This window comes from Mustela erminea, chromosome 8 (genome assembly GCF_009829155.1).
Source record: "Mustela erminea isolate mMusErm1 chromosome 8, mMusErm1.Pri, whole genome shotgun sequence".
NCBI lineage: Eukaryota > Metazoa > Chordata > Mammalia > Carnivora > Mustelidae > Mustela > Mustela erminea.
Genome location: NC_045621.1, coordinates 21131041 through 21156211, shown reverse-complemented (window position 1 = coordinate 21156211; position 25171 = coordinate 21131041). Strand labels below are relative to the sequence as shown.

General features: G+C 38.6%; 1 protein-coding gene across 1 annotated transcript in view; it reads right to left on the bottom strand.

Annotated features, from left to right (window-relative positions):
• Positions 1 to 10173: 10173 nt before the first annotated feature.
• The window catches only part of CPS1 (carbamoyl-phosphate synthase 1), a 123680-nt gene continuing 108682 nt past the window's right edge, over positions 10174 to 25171 (bottom strand). Inside the window, exons 33-38 of the mRNA XM_032354679.1 lie at positions 24971 to 25045; positions 22203 to 22301; positions 13817 to 13876; positions 13217 to 13329; positions 12004 to 12133; positions 10174 to 11267 (exon numbers count right to left, since the gene is read on the bottom strand). Coding sequence (XP_032210570.1) covers positions 11169 to 11267; positions 12004 to 12133; positions 13217 to 13329; positions 13817 to 13876; positions 22203 to 22301; positions 24971 to 25045 — 576 coding nt within the window. The 3' untranslated portion in view covers positions 10174 to 11168. The remainder of the gene's footprint in view (positions 11268 to 12003; positions 12134 to 13216; positions 13330 to 13816; positions 13877 to 22202; positions 22302 to 24970; positions 25046 to 25171) is intronic.

The window sequence follows — 25171 nt, the reverse complement described above, 5'->3', positions numbered from 1 at the left end:
AAAGATACCAGCAAATCAACACCTGTCACTTTTCAGTAAATCCTAAGAGGAACTGGGGCTTTGTAGCAGATTTGCCTTGGCAGGAAATAAAATGTTCGAGGACTGCAGTAAATGACAGAATTCTATGAAAGTGCCATCTCCTCTCTTAAAGTAGGGAATGAGCATCAGTCTATTATGGACTTAATTAATCCAAATCACTTATAAAACAATAAAATTTAATTATGGATTCTTAAAAACTGAGAACCCACCAATTACTGTTAATAGGCTTTTTCTCAATCATAGCTAGGGAGTTAAATTTATGGGGACTATTTTTCCAACAGTTAACTTTTTAAAAATATCATTTTATTTTTAGATAAGTAGCTTCAGCATAACATTGCTTTACAGTGGGAGATCTAATAAATCCATTAATTTCAGTGTGGTTTCTATATTTTGGAAAACAGTTAAGAACTAAATTCCTGAATGGGTCTCTATAAAATTGACATTCTCTGCACCTTCCAGACCTTCTATCTTTAATATCTGTTAAGAAAAGTATTTCCCTCTCCTCTCTGAACAGCTGGATACCTGTCTTTACATTGATTTTTAGGTACCTCTGTGCTTGAGAGCACAAACATGGCAAAACATTTCAAAATTCATTCTGATTTTGTCAGATCCTAGAGTAGGTCAACCATTGCTTGTGAATGAGACCCTCATTCCTTGAAATTGTATTAAAGGACATTATGGATGTAATGATGCTTCTGTCCACAAAGAGTTAAGCTGTCCCTAGAAATCAGTGACTTATTCTTAAAAAGTAATTATAAGAATGAATGTTTATTGAACTTTTGCTCTGTGTCTAGTACTTTTCTATAGGCGTCTGCATGGATTGTGTTATTTACGTGCACTACAATTCTATAACTAGGTACTAGTACATACTCCTTTTCACCAATGAGAAAAGTGAAGCACAAAGAGTTTGGATAGCTCGCCCCAAATCACACAGCAAATCAGTAGTGGAGACAGACTTCAAACCCAAGAAATTTGGACTTTCATCATTACACACACCAGGTTTCTCACCTGATTAGAAGTAGAAGACTGTGTACACATACACATGTTCTCATTTCTTTAAAGCCTGTCTTGTGCTTATCCCTGCAAAGCACTGTGATCAATACCATATAATCCTACATGTATGTATAGTACATGTAGATGCCTCTTTGGTAGATCACACCCAGAGTAGTAGTTCTTGCCAAGCAGATATTGTCTGCTCCCGATTCTAGCCATGCAGTGTTTCCAAACTTCCTGCCTGTCTTTTCTAAACCTCATCCAAATAGATCTTCCTGGCAAAGATTTTCTGTTTTGCTCTTGAGTCATTCAAAATGACTATCATTACAGACCTTGACCCCCGGTGACTTTAAAGTACCACCTAGTCTTCAACAGAAAAATATTATTTTACACTGTGGGAGACCTAGGTATATCTTCAAATAAGAAAATGTTATTCATACATTGCTGATGAGATTTGCACCGTGAATGGTGTTTACTGCTGAGGTGGTAACTGTGCATATACATTTTCAGGCTCTTAGATCAATTGAAAATATTTGCAAATTATCTAATTGGAGTTGGGGGTGTGTAATTAATTAAATACGGCTGTAAATTTGTTACTACTCCTTCAGTTGAGAGGTGGAGTTTAATTCCTCCCTCCTGCATCCTGAGCTGGTCTTCGTGATGGATTTGCCAATTTCGATGCAGGGGAATTAACATTCTGAGAATTCCAAGGATGGATCATATGAAGACTTGCAGCTTCCATTTAGGTCTTTTAAAATCCTTACTCTGGGGAAAGTCAACGGCCGTGTAAGGAGTTCAACTGCCCTGACACCACCACATTGAAGACGCCAGATTAGGCACTCTGGCCAGCAATCTCAGCTGGGTTCATACTCCAGTCATCCTTCTCAAATCACTGTACCTGTGCATGAAGCCCTCTTGAAACTTCAAAATCAGCCCAACGACCACAAAATGACCTCATCAATGTCACAAAAGCAGAGGACTCATGCAACCAAGCCTCATCCAAATTTCAAAACTACGTAATTAAGAGATATAATAAAATAGTGTGTTAAGCCACTAAGTTTGGGGGGTAGTTGGCTATGCACAATGAATAATGCACAAAAAGTATGACATACGGCTCTGCCACAAGGGAATCAAGCCTGACATTCCGATTCCATCAACACATAATCCTAAAATCCCCAGCCTAAAGAATTCATTTCACATTTATAAGTAAATTTTGCTTCCACATTGGGATCCAGCTAAATAAGCAAGGACCTCTGACTCTCCTCTGTGCCGGGATCCTCAGAGGACACTTCCAATGTCTTTGGGAACAAGTTCATGCAAGTTGGCTGTTCCCTGGCAGACTTCTTTAATCTCTGGGTCCATTGAAAGACACCAGTTCCCACCGATTTGACTTATCTTATGGTTTCATGACATGTTTATAAGGACCCAAAAATCAGTTCATGTGACTAGGTAGGTATGCAGACAAAATCCCGTTATTCCATCTGTTTGCCCGTTTCTCCTGCCCTCCTCTCTTAAATCCTCTGATCTCCCATTGGTCTTATGTACCCTCTCCCCAGCAGCTTTGTCTCCTTCTTGGACTCACTGCTCCTGTCTACCTCCTCCCTTGCTTGTACATGAACTTGAGCAGTCACTTTCCCTCTCTTCACACATGGAAATTAGGGATGCCAGGATCGTTAAGTAAGATAACATAATTTACATGCTAACATAACACTGGATAAAGAGTAAGAGCTCCAAATGTGTTCACTATGATTAATATATTATTATTATTATCTTTCAGCCGAAAACAGTAGTGGCCCTGCCAGGAACTCATGCCAATAAACACCTAACTACCAACTACCAACCGCATCACTCTTCCCTATTAAAAATCTACATTCCGTTTGGGCTCATTCATGAACAAACCATCTCTCCTATAATCAAAAGCTTCAAGTCAAAGTAACCACACCGCCCAGAAAATCACAGCATTGTCATTGTGATTATAGAAGAAGTATAATGTCCAACCTCATCATACAGAGGAAACTGTCTGTCAAACTGTCACTGAGGTCATTCGAAATCCAAACTTGGACAACTAAATTACTCTTCATAATTATAAGGCTTTGTTCAATATAATTATATCATTTCTGACAGATATACCAAAGTTATTTTAAAGTGGAGTTATCTGGTCTTTCAGTACATTAAAACTTGCTATGTTAGTCCATATAGGATAATATGGTCCTGAAATACATTTTCTTATGTAACAACCAAGAAAAAAATAACAATTTTTAATTTTATCTTCCTAGAATACTTTTTGATTCAGGGATTTCTAAACATTTTAACATTGCATGAATTTCACTTTTAAACTGCTAAGAGGTCAATGGTAACTATTAAAATGTCTCATTTTAGGGATCTCTTGTTTCCCCCAGAATATAATAGCTACTTAAGAAGATTTGGCCTTACCCATGGACTGAGTGATCTCTTTCCAGTCTTTAAAACTGATTATACAACTGCCTGCTAGATATCTCCATTTGGATGTTCCATAAAAATCACTGTAATTATAATGGCTAACACCATAACACTTACTCTCTACCCAGTAATTTGAAAGTACCTAGCTTATATGTTCTCAGTCTACCCATCACAACAACCCTATGGGTAGAAAGATATTCTTTTTTCCACTTTTACTGAGAAAACCAAGGTATGGAAAATTTAAATCACTTGCTCAAAATCACATAGCTACTGAGTTTCCAAGCTTGGATTCAAACCCAAGAAGACTCACTCCAGATTCTGGGTTTTGGTCACTGACTGTATACCATTTCCATTCTGCTTCTCACAGACCCTTGAAACTCAAATGCCTGAAACAGAATTTAACATTTTCAACCATAAACCTGCTCTAACTCATGGGTTCCCTAGAGCCAGAAACTTCACATGACCTCTCTCACCTATTTGCCTAGGCAACAACATGGAGCTCAGAATCACAGCACCCTTCATACTCTCCAGATACATCATAACAGGTCTTCCTTCCGAACACATTATCCTCAAACTGGTTTCTCTTTCCTAGTCTAGTCCAAATGACCCCCCCCCTTCTCTCCCTCCCTCTCTTTCTACCTCTCTCCTCTCTCCTGGACCCCTGCAACAGCCGGCTCCAAGCCTGGTGCTTTCAATCCATTCTTTCTTCAGCAGACAACCTGAGTTTTGCAAAAATGCAAAAGTAAGGATGTTACCTTCTCACTTAAAACACTTCAGCAGGAGCCCCTGGGTGGCTCAGTTGGTTCAGCAACTGCCTTCGGCTCAGGTCATGATCCCGGGGTCCTGGGATCGAGCCCGATATCGGGCTCCCTGCTCAGTGAGGAGCCTGCTTCTCCCTCTCCCTCTACTGCTCTGCCTGCTTGTGCTCTCTTGCTCTGACAAATAAATAAATAAAATCTTTAAAAACAAACAAACAAAAAAACACTTCAACAGCTTCCAATTATCCTTAGTCAAGTGTTCAAATCCTTTAACACCGCTTGCAGGGCTCTTGTGGTTTAGTCTGTGCTAGTTCCCTGGCCTCGCCATCAACCCTGGACTCACGGCTCCAGTCAGACTCTGCTTCCCTCAATTCTTCAAATGAGGTATGTTTTCCTTGCCTCAGGGTCTTCATGCGCCTTGTTTCCACTGAACATCTGCACTGTAGAATACAGCACACTTCTTCACCTAGCAAATTCTTACGCATCCCTCGGGTTTCAGATTAGATATTACCTCCTTGTGGAAGCCTGCCCTATTTGCCCCAGGCATGTGTTTTTATGGCTTCTCAACTTCCCTTACTACAGCATGAATCAGGCTCTAGTATAATAGCTTTTTAAAAAACTCTCTTCATTCACCACTGGACTATAAGCTTCACAAGTCCAAATCCGCTCTATTTTATTTAACATAGCTACTCAAAAATATTGTGAAATTATTAATAAAGTTTGACACAAAAAGGCTAAAGAGAAGCAATAGATAGTATATACAAGCAGCTACATACTCCTAAATTAAGATATTTATTTTCTGCCAAAAAAAAAAAAGAAAGAAAGAAAGCGACAGATTTCCACAGACATTCTGTGTGAAATGTTCTAAAACAGGAAGTTAAAAAGAACTAAAAGGAGTGGTAAATAACCATAAACAAACCACCATATAGAAAGCATAAGTGAAGGCACAGATCAATAAATATAATTTTTGGAGCTCAATAAATGTTTATTTATAATATCGTGAGTCTGGAGATACACACAAAATTTCATAAGATTACTAAAACAATAAGTAAGATTGAAGATAATTATATTGATCTGTGATAGACTTAAAGAGAAAGTAGATTGAAGATTTGGGAAATTAATGCTGGTAGGTGTTTCCTTTACAAACTTCTCCAGCCTCCTGTATACGTGAAGAGTGAAGTTAAGTCTGGACGCCAGTGGATACTGGACAAGGTCCCTGTAGCCAAGAGAGGAAATAGGAACCCCTAAATTAAGAGAAGACAGGACCACAATCATCCTAATCAAAAACTTCGTACAACTATTACTTTCTAGGATCAAAGTACTGTGGATTCAATTTTGAATGTCTACTATCATTTAGGTTCCAGAAGTAGAAGTCAGTAAGACAGTATCTCTACTTTCTGTAGACTCCACCTTCTGCAGAACCAGACACCCTTGACTGGCTTTCAGCTCTCGGTTCAGGTTAAAGAAAAAGGATGCGGAGATGATCTGGAATTATTTACAATGGACTAACCTCAGTGGATTAAAGAAAACCATCACTGATCAACACCAACCCCATCATATGGACATTAGGACATACAGACATTTAGTTACTGTATGTGACCGAAAAACTTGCGTGGTTCCCGTACTTCTGAGAATATCTGTTTAAAACCAGCCTTCCAAGGAGATTAGCATGGGAAAACTCGAAGAGAGTAAGTCGGGGGCCATTCCCTGATGGTTCAGTCTGCAAATTACCACCTGCTGGCATTCAGATGTCCACGTGAAATTCTGATTCACAGATTTCAACTGAACGGAGCGCCAGAGTTAGCAAGTTACTTCCTAAGCAAACAGGACCTCACACAGTACCCCAAGGCAGGTAAGGATACAATTAACACCACCTGATTTTTTGTTCTGGAGGGCTCCAATGTTGGGGAGGGTCAATTCAGTGTTGTTTTATCTTATTCTGATACAATGAATAAAGCATGAGCCTAATTTACATCAAAGACTTGTGCCTCACGGTTTTTAAAAAAAATCTCTAAAAACTCCTATTCCTTCCTATTTTAACTGCAACACCACCATTTTTCCCCTGAGGCTCCCTATATATTTTAATTATGAGTCGGAAAGAAAGTATATCAAACCTGGCAAATAATAGGACAGTATGTCCTCATCTTAATTAGAAAATATTTTTTTAAAAAGGATCCATATGTAAATCCTCTTGAATGGAGAGATTAAAATAAATGTTTCAATTTAATTAAATTATTTCATATAAATTTCATTTGCAGCTTTCTATGTAGAAATTTGTAAAGAGTTATGGAAAACACTTAGCAGAATATTTCTGTTATGCTAAAGACCTCAAAGCCCTGCCATATTTTACCATTCAAGATCTTACATTAGGGAGGTAAAAAGGAGACTATGAAAGAGATTGCCAAATGCCCTTAAGTTTTAGAAAGGAAAATACAGTCATCTAGACACCGCCATTAGAATCTTTCTTTATTAATAAAATACATATATTTTTCAAGTATTTCTCTTCTTTAGTAACATGTTTCGAGCTTGTTGGATTCTCTCCCCTTTCTTGCATGTTGATATCTTGTCTGTCTTTATTACAGCTGCCAACACCACCAAGCTTTGTGTGGGAAATTGTCATTTGGAGACACAGCATCTTTGACTTTTTTGTGAGACTGCTGCTGTTGCTTCTTTTGATAAACAAAAGCCCTTTTCTGTGGTTTGTGTGGTTCTTCAAGGGAAGGCGTTAAAGAAATAATTAGCTAGGCTGGTAGTTTCAGGAGAGGGAAGCTGCTACCAGAAAAACCTATTTTTTGTTTTGGTCAACAATCAATAGTGGGTTTTTAAAAAATTTTTTTATTTTTTATTTTTTGGCTCTAAGTCCTTTATAAAATGAAAGTGTCAAGACTCAAAATATGATCTTTAAGCAACAAGAAACAAGCACAAATGGTGCTAATTTTGACTTGCTCAGAGGTTTGTGGGGTTTGTTTTTTTTTTTTTTCCTCCATTATGGCATTGATTTCAACAGCTGTAGGTACTTAAACTCTCTTTCTGGAAACCTTGCACCCTACATTATGCGCAAGAGAAGAAGTAGGGACGATTATTACCAATTTTTCGCAGAGCCCCGGGAGCCACTCAGGAGGAGGACAGGCATTCTTCCTCCTGCCCCAACACCTTCACGCTCACCGGTCCTACCAGCTTCTCATATTCATTAGGAAAGACGGAATTGTTATGTGTAAGAACAAAGGGAAAAGAAATGGTAGGAGAAAGAAGGGAAAGAAAGTTGAGCTGGTCTCTTTCAAGCTAAGGGTGCCTGAAATGAGACGTAATGAAAGGGCTTTGTGGATTTGATTGGGTGTGTGTGAGCGGTTAGGGCACCTGTGCCCGCAGGGGGCCGCACCAGCAATCACGTGGTAATGCTGGTGTGTAATTACGGAGCACTTAACTGCATTCAGCCATGGTTTGTTTCTCTGATAATTTCCACTTTCATTGTTCAAGGGGCTGTGGACACTCGTGGAAGCTGAGGTTCGAGTACCTGCAGCTGTTGAGATAAATGACTGTTGTAGCTGTTTCTGAAAGTTTCTAGTAGGAACGCTGCTTAAGAGGGAAGTGTGACGAAGTACAGTTAAAATATTCTACTTACTTTTCCAAAGCCATAAAATCCTAAATCTATAAATGGATCATTCCTTATTCCTCTTCCTCATTTCACAAGCTGGCTGAGCCCCTTTCTATCCCCTCCCAGTAGCGCTGGTCCTCCTAGCGTGCTATTAAATTCTCAGTATGGAAAACTACTTCGATTTCGTATTTAGCGCTACAGACATAGCCCCTCTGTTGTCTGTCTGCACTTGTGATATATAACAGATTCAGACATTTATAAAACGTGTTAACCTGTTTATACGAAAGAATAAAAATGTTCCAAAATCTGGCCAGATCTGAACACAAATCTGCTTCCATTTCCTTGCATTGCCCTCTGCCAACCAAAGCTCATTATTTGTGTTCAAAGTATTAAGTTTGAAACATTAAAAACAAAGATAACAAAAACAAAAATTAATGTAATTTCATATGAGCACAAGGAAGAGAGTATATATATCTTATCTTCCATTTTCCAAAAGACCCTGTATTTCACCAACAAAAATATGGGCTTTATTTAGGAACAATGCTGCTTGATTCATTACTATTATTCTTCTCATTTGACTGCATTTTACAAATAGTCTGTTCAAATTAATATAGAAATTAAGAACCTTTATTAAGCAATACAAATCTTAACTATTGCTTTGAATGTCTGGTAGTTTCAGCAAGCAATACTGTCTCAAACTATGAGTTACATTTCTAAATTGGTCACTAGTAGCCTGATTACTTCTGTTTGAAGTGTACCTTTTCTCTTCCTGTGTGTTGTGTGTTTAGATAGAGACGGATGAAGATGATGGGTGGATGGATGGATGGATAGATAGATTAGAAATAGATGACAGATACATATATAATACACAAATGTTAAAGTAATAATTGGGGGGGGCCTGGTTGGCTCAGTCAGTAAAGCTTACAACTCTTGACCTCAGGGTCGTGAGTTCAAGCCCTATGCTGGATGTCAAACTTACTTAAAAAAAAAAAAAGTAATTGAGAAAAAGTAAATAGGGTAAAATATTACCGATAGATAAATCTGGGTAAAGAGAATATAATTTTTATTTTTGCAATTTTTTAAGTCCAAAATTATTTACAAACAAATTTTTTAAAATTTACATGTAGCTTAAACACCAAGATTCTGCCCTCAACTTTTATCCCTTGCCCTCTCTTTCCACACATACCCTGAGCTTGTCATACATATTACTTGTAATTTCCTTCAATGGATGCCCTATTTTGTCTCCCCGGGGAACTATGGCATGCTGTTCCAGACAACAAATGAGGCCATCTCCCCAGAAACGCCTTTCTCTGATCTCTGCAGGTGAATTAAGTCTTTCTTCTTTGTGAGAAATGTATTTTTTTTTTTTACATGTTTGTCTTCCTTATAAGACATAAAAAAAAAAAAAGGACTGCATTTTGTGTGAACTTAGTCATGTTACTTAACTTTTGTCTGCCTCTGTTTATTTAAAATATGGAGAGGACAGCACCTACTCATAGGGGTAAATCAGATAAAGTGTTTAGAGAGGCCTGAGGTATAATAGGTGTTCCATGATGTTAGTTATTATGGTGTCGTGAGGGTGGTAAGGGGTAGAGCATTGGGAAAGTACTAGAATGATAGGAGGGATCATGGTATATCCTACACCAACCATTGCAGAAACTCACTAAATATTTTCAGGTATATGAACAAATGGATGCTCAGGGAGTACATTATTATAATATCAAAGGGAAGAAGTAGTGAAGGTTTCAACCATGGTGGTAACAAGGAGCAGAGGAGGAGCAAATGAATTTGCAAAGCATTCATGGAAATTTACATCAAGGGGTAATCCCTTGACTATGGGGTGAGAGGCAAGGGATACAAACTATTCCACCATCATTATCTTAGGACCTCCACAAAGCCCCATTTTAGGTGGTATTTCTGGGATATGCTTATCCCTGGGATATTAGCACTATCTCCACCAGGCGATAGGCATCAGCTTCTGCTGGGTCAAGTACTTCTCTGCATTATGCAAGGCATTTGTTTAAAAGTTTCTTATATCTATGTGGCAATCTATAGTCAGTGTGTAGCTGTATACATTTGAAAAGATTGAGATCAAAGACAATATATAACCACAAAAAAACATAATAATTTTTTTAATGAGACTTGGTGAGGGAACAAAAAAAAATGTAACAGCCTAGGTGTTCTTATTTTTAATATTAATTTGCTCACTCATATCCTATATGGCTTTTAAAGAAAAAGCCATAATCCTGGCTCAAAACTGCGTTTCATCAGAGTAGTGAAGTGATTTTGTGAAATTAAGTCAATGTTAAAAAAATAAAATAAAATAAAATAAATGCAAGAATACAAATGTACAGCCTCTTAATAGCATTTTATTTAAAAGTTTACAATTAGAGCACACATAGTAACACAAAAAGTTTAAAAGTGACACAGGCTGCCCTGTAGAAAGCACTTTTCTTATAGGCAGAAGGAATGGAAACCTTGTGCTTAAAATGTGTGGCGTTCATAGCACAGTACGGGGCTCAGTAGATCAACAGAATCCATAATCTGAAGGCGGTGAACATAACTTCCAACTTATGCCAAAACCAGTGGGGGGAGGTGGGAAAAGATGACATCAACCTGAAGATTTCACTTGGCTCAGGTTAAATCCAAAGGAAAACAAGAACAGAAAACCACCTCAGCGGCAGCTACTCTCTGCAGACATACTCCAAAACACAAAACTACAAACCAGTGTCCTTTAAAGAAATCCATACTTTAAAGACCTCTGTCACTTCTCAAGTTCAGTACTGTGGAAAGGAATAGAGAGATTCCTGGGTGAGCCAGATAATTGAGAATGAGTATCAAAAAGATGCCTTACACAAAATCATGATGAAGAAGTTCATAAATTAAATCCATATTTCATTTTAACAAATTTTTGTAGTATTCTGCCTTGTTAAAATGTCCTGAGTATGGCAGATGCTGTTTAAAACCAATGACAATAGTGTCTTGAAAATACGTATAGTAATAGTTCAGAAGATAGAGAAGCGACGTTTTCTACCTTGATCATCATTAATCAGCACCATAAAATGTTAGCTGCAAATAAGCACAGAGGTAAGTTTGCCAAAAATAAGGCATTAGAAAATAGATGAATTCTCATGCAGAACAAGTTATTTAGGAAGGAGTTTAAGAAAGGTTTGTAAAAAGGGACGGACGACAATTTGTGAAAGAAAGGAATGTTAAGGCATAGCCAAGTAAACTGAAATAGTTTGGTGTCAGTATTTGTCTCCGTGGAAGACGGTTGGGGAATCAGTTCCTTTAGATCCGGTGTGGCTTGGCTTGGTTTCGGCTGGAGCCCGGCGTTGATTTCTCTATGCCATTTTGCCAGCACTGTACTGCCTGTAGTGGAAAAGACTCTTGGAGTCCACTTTGCGGGATTTCTGCACAGCCTCAGCAAAAAGTTTGGTCACCTGAAAACAGAAGGGTAGGAATCTTAGTGACCCACATGACATGAAAGTGAGATTTAATGAAGCAGGAGCAAAAGGTCAGTTTCTGCTCCCAATTTCCAAAGGGACATGGGATGAAAGACACAAAAATTTTTATTTAATCAGGACTGTCTCCTATATTTCAGACCTTATCATGAGTAAGCTAATCCCTGCCCCTCAATTCCCCCCAGGGATTAAAACGGACTCGGTGCGGGGGGGATACAATGTGTCAAAAGTCACTGAGTCTTGAAGTACAGTTCTTCTCTGCGATAAATTTGGTGGGTCATGTCCAAGTGGAACTAAACATGTGATCGTTTTCTGTGAATTGGACAAGTGCTTGCACTGTATTTGGATCCTCAATTATCATTAACCTGTTGCTCTTTTATGATGGCTTTCATTTAGAAACAATGGAATAAAAGTTTGTCTCTTTATTCCATGCCACGCCACGCTTTTTATTTAAAAGATAATTGCATGGCTAATGAGTAGGAATGGCTCTCTGTGGCTTTTGATTATCTCAATGGCTTGATCACCAACTGTCTGTGAGGCCATGACCTACCATAATAGCACCATTATTTCAGATTCTATTTAAAAATTCTTCTCTATTCTGAATGTTACAAGAAGGGAAGAAGAGGGGAGGGACATGTATATGTTGATGAATACTCTTAAGGGAGACATAGAAATAAAAGCCTGCACATAGCTGTATCTGAGGAAGAGAACATACCTGGAAATTGGTGAGAAGAGCAATCCCACTGTCAACAGCTGTCCTCCGAATCACATAATTATCGTGGACAAACTTAGTGTTGTTATTGGGGAGGTTAATCACCAGGTCGATGCTGCCATCTCTAATCAATCTGGAAGAATAATCAAAATAAACAAAAGTTGGTAGGTGGCAATGTATATTTTATAATTAGTTTTTAAAATACTAACGTAATTATTCCCTTGTGCGTTCAAGTCAAAGTCATACGGAGTTGACTGCCATCTGCCCTCCTCTGTTCCTAAAGAGATGTTCAAATTACATTAATTTTTTTATTGTGTTCTTGAAAGAATTCTGATGGAAGTCTAACTAAGTAAATGGAAAGGTTTTTTTCTTTCCCAAATGCTATCTATCCATAGAAGAACTGGTAATTGGATAGGTATTTACTTATTTTACAAGGAGGTTTTTCTCCAGTATTGAAGTCCATTCCACGCCCATACTCCCAATTCCCAGACTTTTACCTATAGGTTGCCTTCTTGAGAGCCCAAACAAATGGTGGCCATTTAACAGATTGTAATATCCTGGAATAACTGAGAATTTTCTCTTACGTACCTATGCCACATACCTCTCTAAGTGTTGATGTAATGGAATTCCTGAAGACTCACATTGTGCACTAACATAATATGTCTTACCAAGTCTAATGATGACATAGCCTGAGGCATAATAACCAGCCTGATTAGAGAAGAGTAAATTAGGTAATTCAATGGTTGGTGTTATCCTCGCACTCACCACAGCCTCCTGCATATAGCAAGTGCTCAATAAATTGGACTAATTGATTCACACACAGACCTCAGTGAAATGCAGCTGGTCAATCTTATATTTGATACACACACCTACATACAATCTAAGGTTAATCTAAAATAAAAAGTGCTGTATCACATTCTCCATGTCTGACTCTCATCACTGAGATCTTGCTGTACATTCAGGAAAGCATCCTTACTAGAAAATATTTTGAAAGATGCTATGTATCAATATATAGACATGTGGCATTATATGTTATAGTAACAGCAAAGTTCATGAGAATGAAACTTTACTATAATCCACAGATTTATTCATCTGAAACGGCTAAGAGGACTTTTAAAAGACTTGCAATAGGGTAAGGTGAAGTATTCACATCGTACTAGTTCCCCAAAATTAATCTTCTATCTGTAGGAAGATAGAACTCTGCCCCAGTTCTTACTTTCTGATGGAAGAGAGGCTGGGGTTCTGTCCTTCCTGAGACGGCCATGCCACTGGGATGGCAGGGACATTGTTGGCATTGAGCCAGTCTGACGTGGCTTCCGTGGCAAAGAGCTGCATTTAAAATGGAAAAGTCAGTTACTGAATCACAGGGAAGGCTTTCATGGAACAAAGAAACCTAGTGGGACACACTTGTCACTTAAATCATAAAGTAGAAGAAAGTGGTATTTGTGGCAAAGAAGTTTTGCCTATAACTGCAACAGCTGGAAACTATGACTTCATACGGAAACAAGAAAAGGAAAAAGAAAAAATATATAGGAAATTCATTGGACCTTTGTCCCAATCCTGCGTAAAGTAAACTTTCTAAGTGTTTAGCTGCCAACTCCCATGGAGTTTATGGTACCTTTGTTATAACTTAAAACTAGTCTTTCTAATAATTTTATTCTATGGAAGTTTTGAAACTGTCACGTTAGTTAAATCTTTCAAGTTGAAAGGATATATTTTGAGCTATTTCATTCCTTAAGATTCATTAATGTTCTCTTTTGTGAATGGATTTCAGGGCTTACAGAAAACGACTTGAAAAAAAATTGATATCACGTACCTTGAAGCCTTCATTGTGTAATTGTTCAGCCACACCAAGGAATCTGGGACGGAATGATTGCTGAAATAAAAAGAATTTAACAAAATTCACTTTTTGGATATTCCGCTCTTTATTTAGTCATGTGCAATACGTTATTCTCTCATGCCATTACAGAGGCAATGCCATATGTTGCCAGGTGCTTTAGATTCAAAGGTGACAAGTTCGATCCTCTCATTCTCCTAGAGTGAGTACCAAGTTCTTACTGATTTCTCCCTATAGGTAAAATTACATCCACATAGTCTTGCTCTCTACAGTCTGACTTTTCACCTTGCCCTCAAATTCTTCCACTCCCTACTTAATCCACTTTGTCTGCAGATTAAGATCCACCTTGGTCCTACATGGATCCTTCTCCAGGTCAGGGAGAATTTAAACACACCTGGGTTAGGAGTCCAACACCAGGTCAGCCTTGTTGATGGTTCTGCCTGCTCAACCGGTTCTACCCGCTGAATTCTAACTTGGTCCTGTTCTTAGTTGACTGGGACCTGTCCTAACAGCTTGCGCATACCTCCCTTCAGTAAGTCAACCATTTTGGACTCAAGTTTGCATTAACTTTAAAGTAAAGAATGAAAGAATGGGCTCTAGAGTCACTAAGCTGCCTTTGAGATCCTGGTTTTACCATTCATTTTTAGTGTGTCCTTAGAAAAATTAATGTCTTTGAGTCTCCGTTTCTTCCTTTTTAAAATGGCAGTGAGCATGGTAGTGTATCTTTTCTTGGGACTCTACAATAAACTGTGTGACCTTGAGAAACTTACTTAAGCCCTCTGTGATGTACTTTCCTCATCTGTTACATGGGAATAGCAACAGTATCTGTGTCAAAGGGTCATTGTGAGTATTCAATGAGTTAGTTTATAAGTAAGCACTTCTTAAAAGTGTCAGTATAGGAACTTAATCCATTAATAGTTCTTGTACAAAGTTACTTGCCCATTAATAGTTCTCATTAAGTATTCATTGTTATTATTAAAACATTTGTTTTTTCAGCCTCCCAGAGACTAGATTCCGCCCCTGGACACTAGTTTCCAAGCCTGACTTCCTCTACTGGCTGTCATATTTCAAAAATAGCCAGCTTTTTGCTCACATATATTTTACTTCCAGACAAGCTTTCCTCAGGTTCCATCTCCCAATTCAGATATGTTCTTAGAGCCCATTGTTATGAACTTCCTAGAGCCTTAGCTGGACCCATCTGGTGGCTAGGTCCCACTTTCCCTGGACTTCTGCACATTGTTCAGCAGGGTTCCTCCATTCTGAACTTACTCCTTCCTGTGACCACAAACCAGTATTTGCAAGACAGTGATCAGGGTGAGAGAAAAAAAAAAAAAAAAGCCAAGTGGCCTACCCAAAAGTCAATCCCTTACCTTGACCTCATTAACTGGAATGTTTGGGTAACTAAGCTAAACAGCACACGGTTAAAAACGTATCTATTCTGCCTTTGGCTAAACATGTTAACTGTTTTCTCTTGTAAAAAGTTTACAAACAGATGAAATAATTTGGTTCTACAGTACATGTTTTATAATCTATTTAGAAACCATGCTGGTAACAGCTAAAAAACAAAACAAAACAAAACAAACAAACAAAAAAAAAACAAGGAGATGATCTTATTTCAGAGCCTCAAAGAAACTAAGAATTGTGATAATAAAACATATCAAGATCCTTGCACAATTTTGATAATGTTCAGCCCATAAAACCTCCTAATATTTACTTGCAGAGGCTTTCTGAGAACAGATCTAAATCCTAGGAAAAGACTCCAAAGACTATGTTCAAATATAAAATTCTTTTGGATTCAGGCTCTCTCAATCCCAGAACTGCAGTTTTATGAGAGGAAACTATTGGCAAATAGAAAAGATAAATGCGACTGGATGAATCTCAGCTAAGGCGGGCTCAGGGGTTATTCACGGACAGTCTTCTAGAACACAAATTGTAACCATGCCCAGGATAGTAGCTTTCCATTCCTGCTTAGGACCAAACAGGAAGAAATGGGCCTTAGTTGCAAGAAGCTCATGCCTAGACGTAAAGAAAAGAAAATATAGAAGTATAAAATCAGAGTAACTCAGTGACCTTAGAGTAATTTAATGAGGCATATGGCAGCCTCCTTAAGAGTAGGTTAGACAGAAGAATGGGACAATGACTCTTCAAGCTTGATTCTACTTGGAAAGCAGGGGCTGAATTAGATGGCATTTTAGGTTTCTTCACATTTCAAGGTTCCTTGAAATATAGTAAATATACATGAAATATTCTAAATGAACTTCTGAATCTCCCTGATTTAGAACACTACATTGTGACCTTCTGCTAAACACAGGACAGACTTAATTAAGTAAGCACCGGAGCACATTAGAAGATGCAACATAAAATTCTCCAACAAGTTATTAACTGATACACTAATCGTGTATTGAACAAACTATTCTCAATTTCTTAAATTTTTTCCCTAGCAAGATGTCACTAATAATATATAGCCATGTGATAACATAACATTGAAACCATTTTCTTAAATACAGTTTCAGGGGCACCTGGGTGGTAAAGTTGATTAAACGTCCAACTCTTGGTTTCAGCTTAGGTCGTGATTCTCAGGGTTGTGGCACTGAGCCCTGTGTGTGCTCTCTGCTCAGCTCGGAGTCTGACTGAGATTCTCTCCCTCCCTCGGCCCCTCCCCACCAAATGCTCTCTCTCTAAAATAAATAAATAAATCTTTAAAAATATATCATTTCAGGGCGCCTGGGTGGCTCAGTGGGTTAAAGCCTCTGCCTTCAGCTCAGGTCGTGATCCCAGGGTCCTGGGATCGAGTCCCACATCGGGCTCTCTGCTCAGCAGGGAGTCTGCTTCCTCCTCCTCTCTCTCTGCCTGCCTCTCTGCCTACTTGTGATCTCTGTCTGTCAAATAAATAAATAAAATATTTTTTAAAAATAAAAAATATATCATTTCACCAGTACAGCAATTCTCAAAATGTTGTTCCCTAGGAAATCAGTATCACCTGAAAATCTGTTTAAAATACAAAAGTTAAAGGGCACCTGGTGGCTCAATCAGTTATGCGTCTATCTGCCTTCAACTTAGGTCATGACCCCAGGGTTCTGGGATCTAGCCCTGCATCCGTTTCCTTGCTCAACAAGGAGCTTGCTTCTCCTCTCCCACCTGCTCCTGCTTTCTCTTGCTATCTGTCACTCTCTCTCAAATAAATAAATAAAATCTTTTTAAAAAACAAAACAAAACAAAGTAGAAACATTTGGGTCCCACCTTAGATCTGTGGAATCAAGAACTCTGAGAGTGGATCCCAATAATCTGCATTTTAACAAACCCTCCCGGTGATGCACACTTAAGTTTAGGAGGAGGAGGGAAGAAAAAGTAGGAGAACCATCCTTCACTCATTTTGTAATTTGAGGTGAAGATCCATTAACCTTGGCCAAAGTCACAATGAAAAATGTTGAGGAAGAAGTACCAGAATGTAATTTTTTTCTTTGCTATTTTAAAGTAAAATAAGTCAGCAAGTCCTCTAAGACCTGCAGACACCAGTCAGAACCTCATTATGGAGCTGTTTCAATGCTGTCCCCCAAGTGGAAAAGATAAATATCCAACATGACAGTATTGGCAGTTCCCAGCCGGGGAACCACTCTGCCTTCTAGTCTGGGGTGTTGGCTTTCATAGCCACATTATAAACTTCTATCAAACATGTATTGAACACTTGTGACACATAAAACAGCCTCTCCACAAAAAGAAATTACAGCTGTCAGCTTGCATCTGAGTAGCCCCAGATTTAATAGCTGATTGAAAATACCTGGGTAAGAAACCATTTGTTCCTAAAGGTGAAAAGTACAAGCTGATTTATTTCCTGGAAAATGTTTATAAGAAAGGAAGTCCTTTAAAAATGAAAAAAAAAAAAAAAAAAAAAAAAACCACCATATTTCCTCCAATTATCATTTTCACATTATTCCAACTTCTGGCCGAGGAACAGAAAGCCCAGTTAATGTTGTGTGGTACTTGTGGATTCTACGGGGACATCTGCATCAACAACTATATGGTTGTTCCTAATGATTCTGTATTGAAGATAAAAGGTTATTCATGTCACTCGGCGTTGTCTTTTTCAAATAAAACGCTTGCTTTGTGTTTCGGAGCAGGGCTGAAGCCGCAGATGTCAGGATGGCGCGCGCCGCCCCACAAACATCGCTGAATAGCCCAATCAGAGGCGAAAAGACAGTGAGTGCTCTTGATCTACTCTAGAGTAAATCATTCATTGTTAAAGGGTGTTCCAGAAAACTTCAAAACAAGGCAGACTGCCGACTCATAGCGACTAAAAATAAATCCTGATGGGATGAAAGGAGGCTGGAAGTATTGCAGGAAAATAAAGGAGGATTTTGTTGCCATATAAACCTACATTATGCCTTTTTTATGTTAGCATCTGGGCCTATGGAAAGCCTCTTGTTAGCGACCCAGTGCATGTAATAGTTGACAAGAATCCTTTGACAAAATCTAAATCTTGACTTTTTTCCCCCTAAGTTCTAGTTATACACAATTGATGTTATGAATATTTCAAATGCCCCAGGTGATTTGTCCCATAGGATCTAACTTCGGGAGGGCAGAAACGGAAGGTCTGTGTGTGTAAAGGAGTAGGGTAGGAAAGAGAAGAGAAAGAGGAGGTTAGGAGACTGAAGTGCAACAAATTAGCATGCACATGCCCCCCCACACACACACACAAACTCTATTTACTAGATGTTGAGAAGTGGCTGATACTTGCTAGTAATACATTACTATTTAAAACATGTGTTAAACTACCAAAAATAAGGGGAAAAAAATGTTTCCTGGCTCAGAGTCATTTTTACCTCTCCTCCGTAATTTCTCTTTTCCCCCAATTTTTTTTCTTGCAACCTGTTGTGAAAATGAATGAGTTAAGGTATCTTCAATCAAATGCTTATGTTTGTCACAGGAAAGTGGGTCAAGTTGGGGACATCAGAGAAAAGGCCTTTCCCTCAAATAAATGGGACAGGTCCTGACTATCTTCCTCACTTCTCCATGGAGGAATAATTAAGCAAGTTAACTGCAGTGGTGTTGGCTACAAGCATTCATCTGTGCACGAAGCCTACACGGCATCAGGCTGAATTAATGATTATCTTAAGAAATCAAAATTCAGTGGTGGATTTCTTTCTTAGAACTTCACTCAAGAACTCAACTAACTGTGTTCCTTTGTATTTACTGGTTCTAATGCCCATTAGCATATTAGCATAGGGCCCCTAATGTCCATATATTGTATTATATTAGCAGTACTTTTTTAGGTCCTTCTCGCTTCTGACTTTATATATTTGAACGAGTGAATTATTCTGACCATGCAGAATCATGTCAAATAAAATGATTTTTTTAGAAGTGCAATGCATACTGAAAATATGGAACCTGAATTACTTTGTCCACCGTCCCTAGGAAGTCTGAGTATACAAGGCCTCGGTTAGGTTTGGTCCCGTGCTATCTAAGAAGATACCCAGTGAGTTTTCTAGCTATTAATGCTCCAGTTAGTATATCCTGTCATGTTGTTCAGCTAAATTTATGACGCGTTTTTAAAAGTCACTCTCAGTGACAATCCACCAGATGGTAACAGAGAGCGTGTCCTTGAACTGCCGGGAGGGGCAGCTCTTCCTGGCCACCCACGCTGACTAGGTCAGAAAGTGACTCTCGTCCATCTCCTGCTAATCAATTCTATCATAGCTACTAATACTTTATTAAATATAATTTTATATTAAGCATTTCTTTATTTTTTAAAAGACTTTATTTACTTATTTGCCAAAGAGAGAGGGAGCACAAGCAGGGGGAGCGGCAGGCAGAGGCAGAGGAAGCAGCAGACTCCCTGCTGAGCAGGGACCCTGATGTGGGGCTGGATCCCAAGATCCTGGGATCATGACCTAAGCCGAAGGCAGATGCTCAACCAACGGAGCCCCCCCACACCAGCATCCCTTAAACATTTTTTTAAATATACTTTTTAAACTTTATAATTAAAATAGACACATATCTAAAGCCCTAACGTTGTGCACTTACACACAAGTATAAAGTTATAAGAAGTCATGTAGCTGCTGCCATACTGATCTCTTTAAAAAAGAACATGCTGAAAGATAAAACTTCAGTGGGCAGAACCTCATTCCTTTAAGACACCTCTTTTTACCCTACAAAACCCTCTTTTTTTCTCTAACCATAAAGCAAAAAATTCTGTTCACTGATGCCAAAATCACACAAATACCTCATAGGGATCGAATTAATTTTTGCTTAATATTTCCCGCAGCACTAGAACCAAACAAGGCACAATTTTATACCTCACTGCCTTCTTAAACTGGTATTTTAAAATGTTAGCACTATTATGATTAGTTGTGAAGACGGGGACTAAGGGCACAGTCTCCTCTGAATGCCCCCAGGTCTCACATTAAACTTTAAGCCATAACTGGAAGTTGGGCCAATACTCTCATACTTGTGACTTAATAATACTTAATACTCATTTATAACATGATGAGTCTCTCATATGGTGTGATGCGTCTCCAAACTGCCATTAAGCTTCACAATTGCAAGTTATCTTGTTAGCCTCTGCTCTAACTGTTCTCCATCTCCCTTTCGGCACCTTGATGAACCAAAATTCCAAGTTGCTCTTTGCAGAAACTTCTCTAAAGCCACTAACACATCCAGTCTCCAGAGGCTAATTTGCTGATATGAAGACACCCTAATGAGGTGGTATCTATAATAATCACCCACGGGCTTGAGAATACCTGGTACTGTTCTAATTATATTTTTATTGATTTTTATGTAACCATGCAGGGTTTGAGCTTATTAAAAGTACGGCAGGGGTGATATTTAAGACCAGCTATTGTTTTTATAGGACCCAAGAATTTATCCAAAATATAATTGTAAGACCAGGTGGAAAGTATTTAGTATTTTTTAGGAAATTTATAAACAGAACAGACAAATGATTTCCATTTGATGTGCAATAATAAAAAATTAATAAGCAAAGCAATAATAATTAATACAGCAACTGCTTAAGAAAGCAATAATAAAGCAATAATACCCTTTCGCACTGTATAAAGATATTCTCTTATAATTATTTCACTTAGCTTTGACTTAGAAGACTTACCAAATAATGATACTCGAGAACCTCCCCAGGATACCATGGACTCTGCTAACTTTCTTAAGCCCATTAAGCTCCTTCCCTTCAAGAACTTTCTGTCAGTTGAGGAGTGAGAAAATCCCTCCAGTAATGCCCAAATCTTCTTCGGGTTTGGATCTTTGACATTTACAAATGGTCCTCAACGTGAAAAAGTTCAACTTTGCAATAGTGAAAGCTATACACATTCAGTACCAACCATACTTCGAATTTTGAATTTTTGTCTTTTCCCAAGCTGGTGATACGCAGTAGGATACTCTGTAGTGATGTGGGCAGCAGCGGTTCCCAGTCAGGCCACACGAGCATGAGGGCGAACAACCCACACACTTAAAACCATTCTGCTTTTCACTCTCAGTACAGTATTCAATAAACTACATGAGATATGTAATGCTTTATTATAAATCGGCCTTGTGTTAGAAGATTTTGCCACACTGTTGGCTGACATAAAGTGCTCTGAGCACACTTGAGGGAGGCTACACTAAGCCATGATGCTCGGTAGGGTAGGTATATTAAATGCATTTTGACTTCTGATATTTTCACAACTTATGCTAAGTTTACTGAGGCATCACCCCACCATAAGATGTGGAAGATCTATGTATTTCCAAGTTGAAATGTGAATGAAGGAAGGTAAGGAAGGAAGGAACAAAGGTGAGGAAGGGATTACAGAGCTTCCGCGGGGGATGTGTTGGTTTTGAGACATCAGATAGAGGTATTCAAGAGATGGCTGGAAATATGGGGTAATGAAGGATGAAGATTGAAAGGTGACGGTTATGGATAGGACAGTGGATTCCACAGACACAAACTGGCAAAGGGGAAAGTCAAGAGAGAGACAGAGACAGAGAGAAAGACGAAGTGAGACTCAACTTTATGGAAAGCATATGTTCAAGGGCTAAGGAGGAAGAACTAAGAGCAGAGCACATAGGAAAGATGTAACCAAGAAGCAGAAGAGATTCCTCTTGAAGGCATCCTAAATCCTTTTCAGAACGAATACCCTTTTCACTAGAGACCTTCCTTCTTTTCATTTTATTTATTCACTTATTTGTATGGATTGCTACAATGGAAAAAAGCAAAACCCAGGGAACGTATAGAGAACAAACATCCATTTTTTATATTAGTTGCTGTTTTCTTTAGGGGAGCTTAAAACAAATCTCCCCTCTTTTATACCACAATTCAGGTCCTTTCTCAGCCACTTCTAGCATGTGCCCAGGGGCATGCACACAACCACACACCACTTACCTGGATTCCAATCAGGATGCCCTTCTGGGGTATCTTAAACCCTGTGGAAAGCATTGCCTTTAGGAAAGCTGTGTGAATACCTTCACCAAAGCAAGCCACCTGTTTAGAATAAATTAAAATGTAAAATAAGAAGCAGCAAACACTAGTCAACAGCTCTTACTGATAAACAAATACAAATCAAAGCACTTTACTCCTAGACCCCTTTGCTAGCTTTTATTGAGTTGCCCAAAGACCATGCAGTCTGAATCCTGGGATTAACAAAGCTGGCCAGGGCAGATGTATCTTGTGTTTTTAATTAAGCATAATGAATGAATAAGCAATTCTTTCCCTATTCAACAACACTCCATGGAGCAACATAACTGGATTCTACTGTGAGTTATTTGGATACAAATCACAGCTTCTGGTCCGTAATGTGGTAAGTTACCAAATGTTAATATGACTTAATGTTTAAATAACAGTATATGTCACGTACACGATGCCACGGTGCGTGAATTCATGGGTCAGTCGCACACATGCATAACTGCTGACCAATTGGTTGGGAATCATTTGGTACAGCTTATGAGAAAGCTTTTTGAGAAATTCAATAAATTCATGAAAATCTCAATTTAAAATCATTTTCATAAAATGAACCAAAATGCCCTGCTTAGTTCTGAATACCACAGCCTTATGTCAATAAATAAATAAATAAATAAATAGAATAAAAACCATTTCAAACTAACATGTAATGTTTGGGATACACAGAAGTTTCAGCGAGGGTAATTGTGCTATTAGATAACTACAAGTCAAATGGCCCCCATAACCATAGAACAAGTGGTATATTTGAGCATGATGGGAATAGATTCTGCCATGCATATCATCATTTGGCACAGGTACAGAACCACCATTATAGTAAATAACACTGATGGCTAAATTCATTCTTTAAGCAAATGACTCCCTTATTGTGAAAAGGGTGTTCTCATGACTATGACCTTCAACCAATCACGAGTACACGCTACTTTTCAGCAAACTCTTTCTTTGGTCCATTAATGGTCAACTAGCCTCAGTAACATCAACCTCAGTTAATGAAACCCAAATTCTACTGACAGGACCAGGCAATCCCATCATAAAAGCAGACAGAACAACACACAAGAGGTTTCAGCAGTTTTCTACAAAAACAAAACAAAACCCAAAAACACAGAACACAGTCATATATTCAAGTAAGCTCAGGTCTAACATAGCCACCTTGCCACTAAAAAAAATAAAACAGCCCTTACCTAGATCAAGAAGTAAAGGTTTAGTCAGTCCCACAACAGGCCATCTGAACACTGAAAATGTCTCTTCGAAGCATAACTGAGATTTCACCTAAGCTAGAATTATTATTCTGATCTCAGTTATAAAATAGCCCTTGTAACATCCCACTCAGTGACACCTGGAAGTATGACTCTAATAGTAGAAGAATTAACTCTCTACTTCTGAAATAGAGCACAACAAAGGTGAGCTGAGCTTCTAATTCTTTTGTATTTTCATATTTCAACAACTCCAATAATGTATGTCTGGAGGCAGAATGGACATAGGCCGTGAAAATAAGTTTGCCATACTAGAGAAAACAGCACAAAGGAAAGCCGATCTCTCCCGGATCTGAACCCCGGATCTGCTGAAAACAGCCCTGCTACTGAGTGACCCTGGGATCCGTGTGAGCCTGAAGAGCATCTCCTTAAACAGCAGACAACCGTAATGCAGGCCCCTCGTTTTAAAGATAGGTTTTCTCACCTGGTAAATTAAAAGCAGCAGCAAAGGAGCTAAGAGAAGGCAATCGCCAGTCCAAATACAAACAAGATAGCCATTTATTCCTCACTCCCTGCCTCCCTGTCTCGCTTCACCTCTCAGCACAGATGTTGCTTGTAACCAGGCAACCACATAAGACATCACATATTTATTGTAATTAAATATTTTCCCCTTTCAGGTGTTCCTTAATAGCAAGAGGAAACTATAATGCCTCACAGTCTGATGTTGCCACTCTGATGTGCACTGATGAGAATCTGAAGGTTGTATCTAGTAAGTCTGTCAAGGGCTGGGTGATTCATAAAATGTCCTGACACTGACATGTAGGGAACTTTCTAGAATCTGACAGTTCTCTACAAGAAACATGGTTCACATTCTTAAGAAACCTTCGGCTGACAAGAATCCCAACACAAGTGAAGAGGGACATCCAGTGGCCAATCCCATTATAGGTTTTAGATAATCCCCCAGGAGATTCACGTTGCTTTGCAAATTTTTTTGAGATTTTTGCATTTATCTGCAGATTCCACAATGTTTAGGTCTGTAATCTTTCCAGTGCTGTACAGTCATTCTACATATTGCTAGTAAAAGCCCAATGATTTAATTCCATAGTAGCAAGACGCTGAGGGAGGTAGGGGTGGGAAGTGCTGTTATAGAGAGATCTTGAAATGAAAACTTAAAATAAAGCAGAAAGACTCAGGAGATATTTACTTAGACACGTAAAGAAATATTTTGGAATCTGTTCTCAATGTGTAATGTGGAAATGAATTAGGAACACATACATTAGATTAATGAGTTAAATATGTGTGAAAATTTAGACTCTGGTCCACGAAAGTACAAGACTTCTCTTTAGTTCAAAATTCTTCAGCCCTTTCAGACTTACTCTGATAACAGAAGTTTGTGTCCCCCTTTATATTTAATAACTTACTTACTGTATTATACTCAGCTCATAAAACCATAGATTTCAAAGTAGATTTAATGAAAGCATTCATGGATCATTAACCAGTTACCTCTCCAGTGGAAGCCATCTCACATCGCAGAATGGGGTCCGCATCCCTCAACCGGGGCCAGGAAAACATTGGAGCCTGTCAGAAATAATGGGGAGGAAAAATATGTGAGAGAAAGGTATAAAAGGAATAAGAGAGGATAAATATATTTAGTGAACCGTCTCTCACAGGTTTCATTTAGGCTATGGTAGACACATAAAAAAA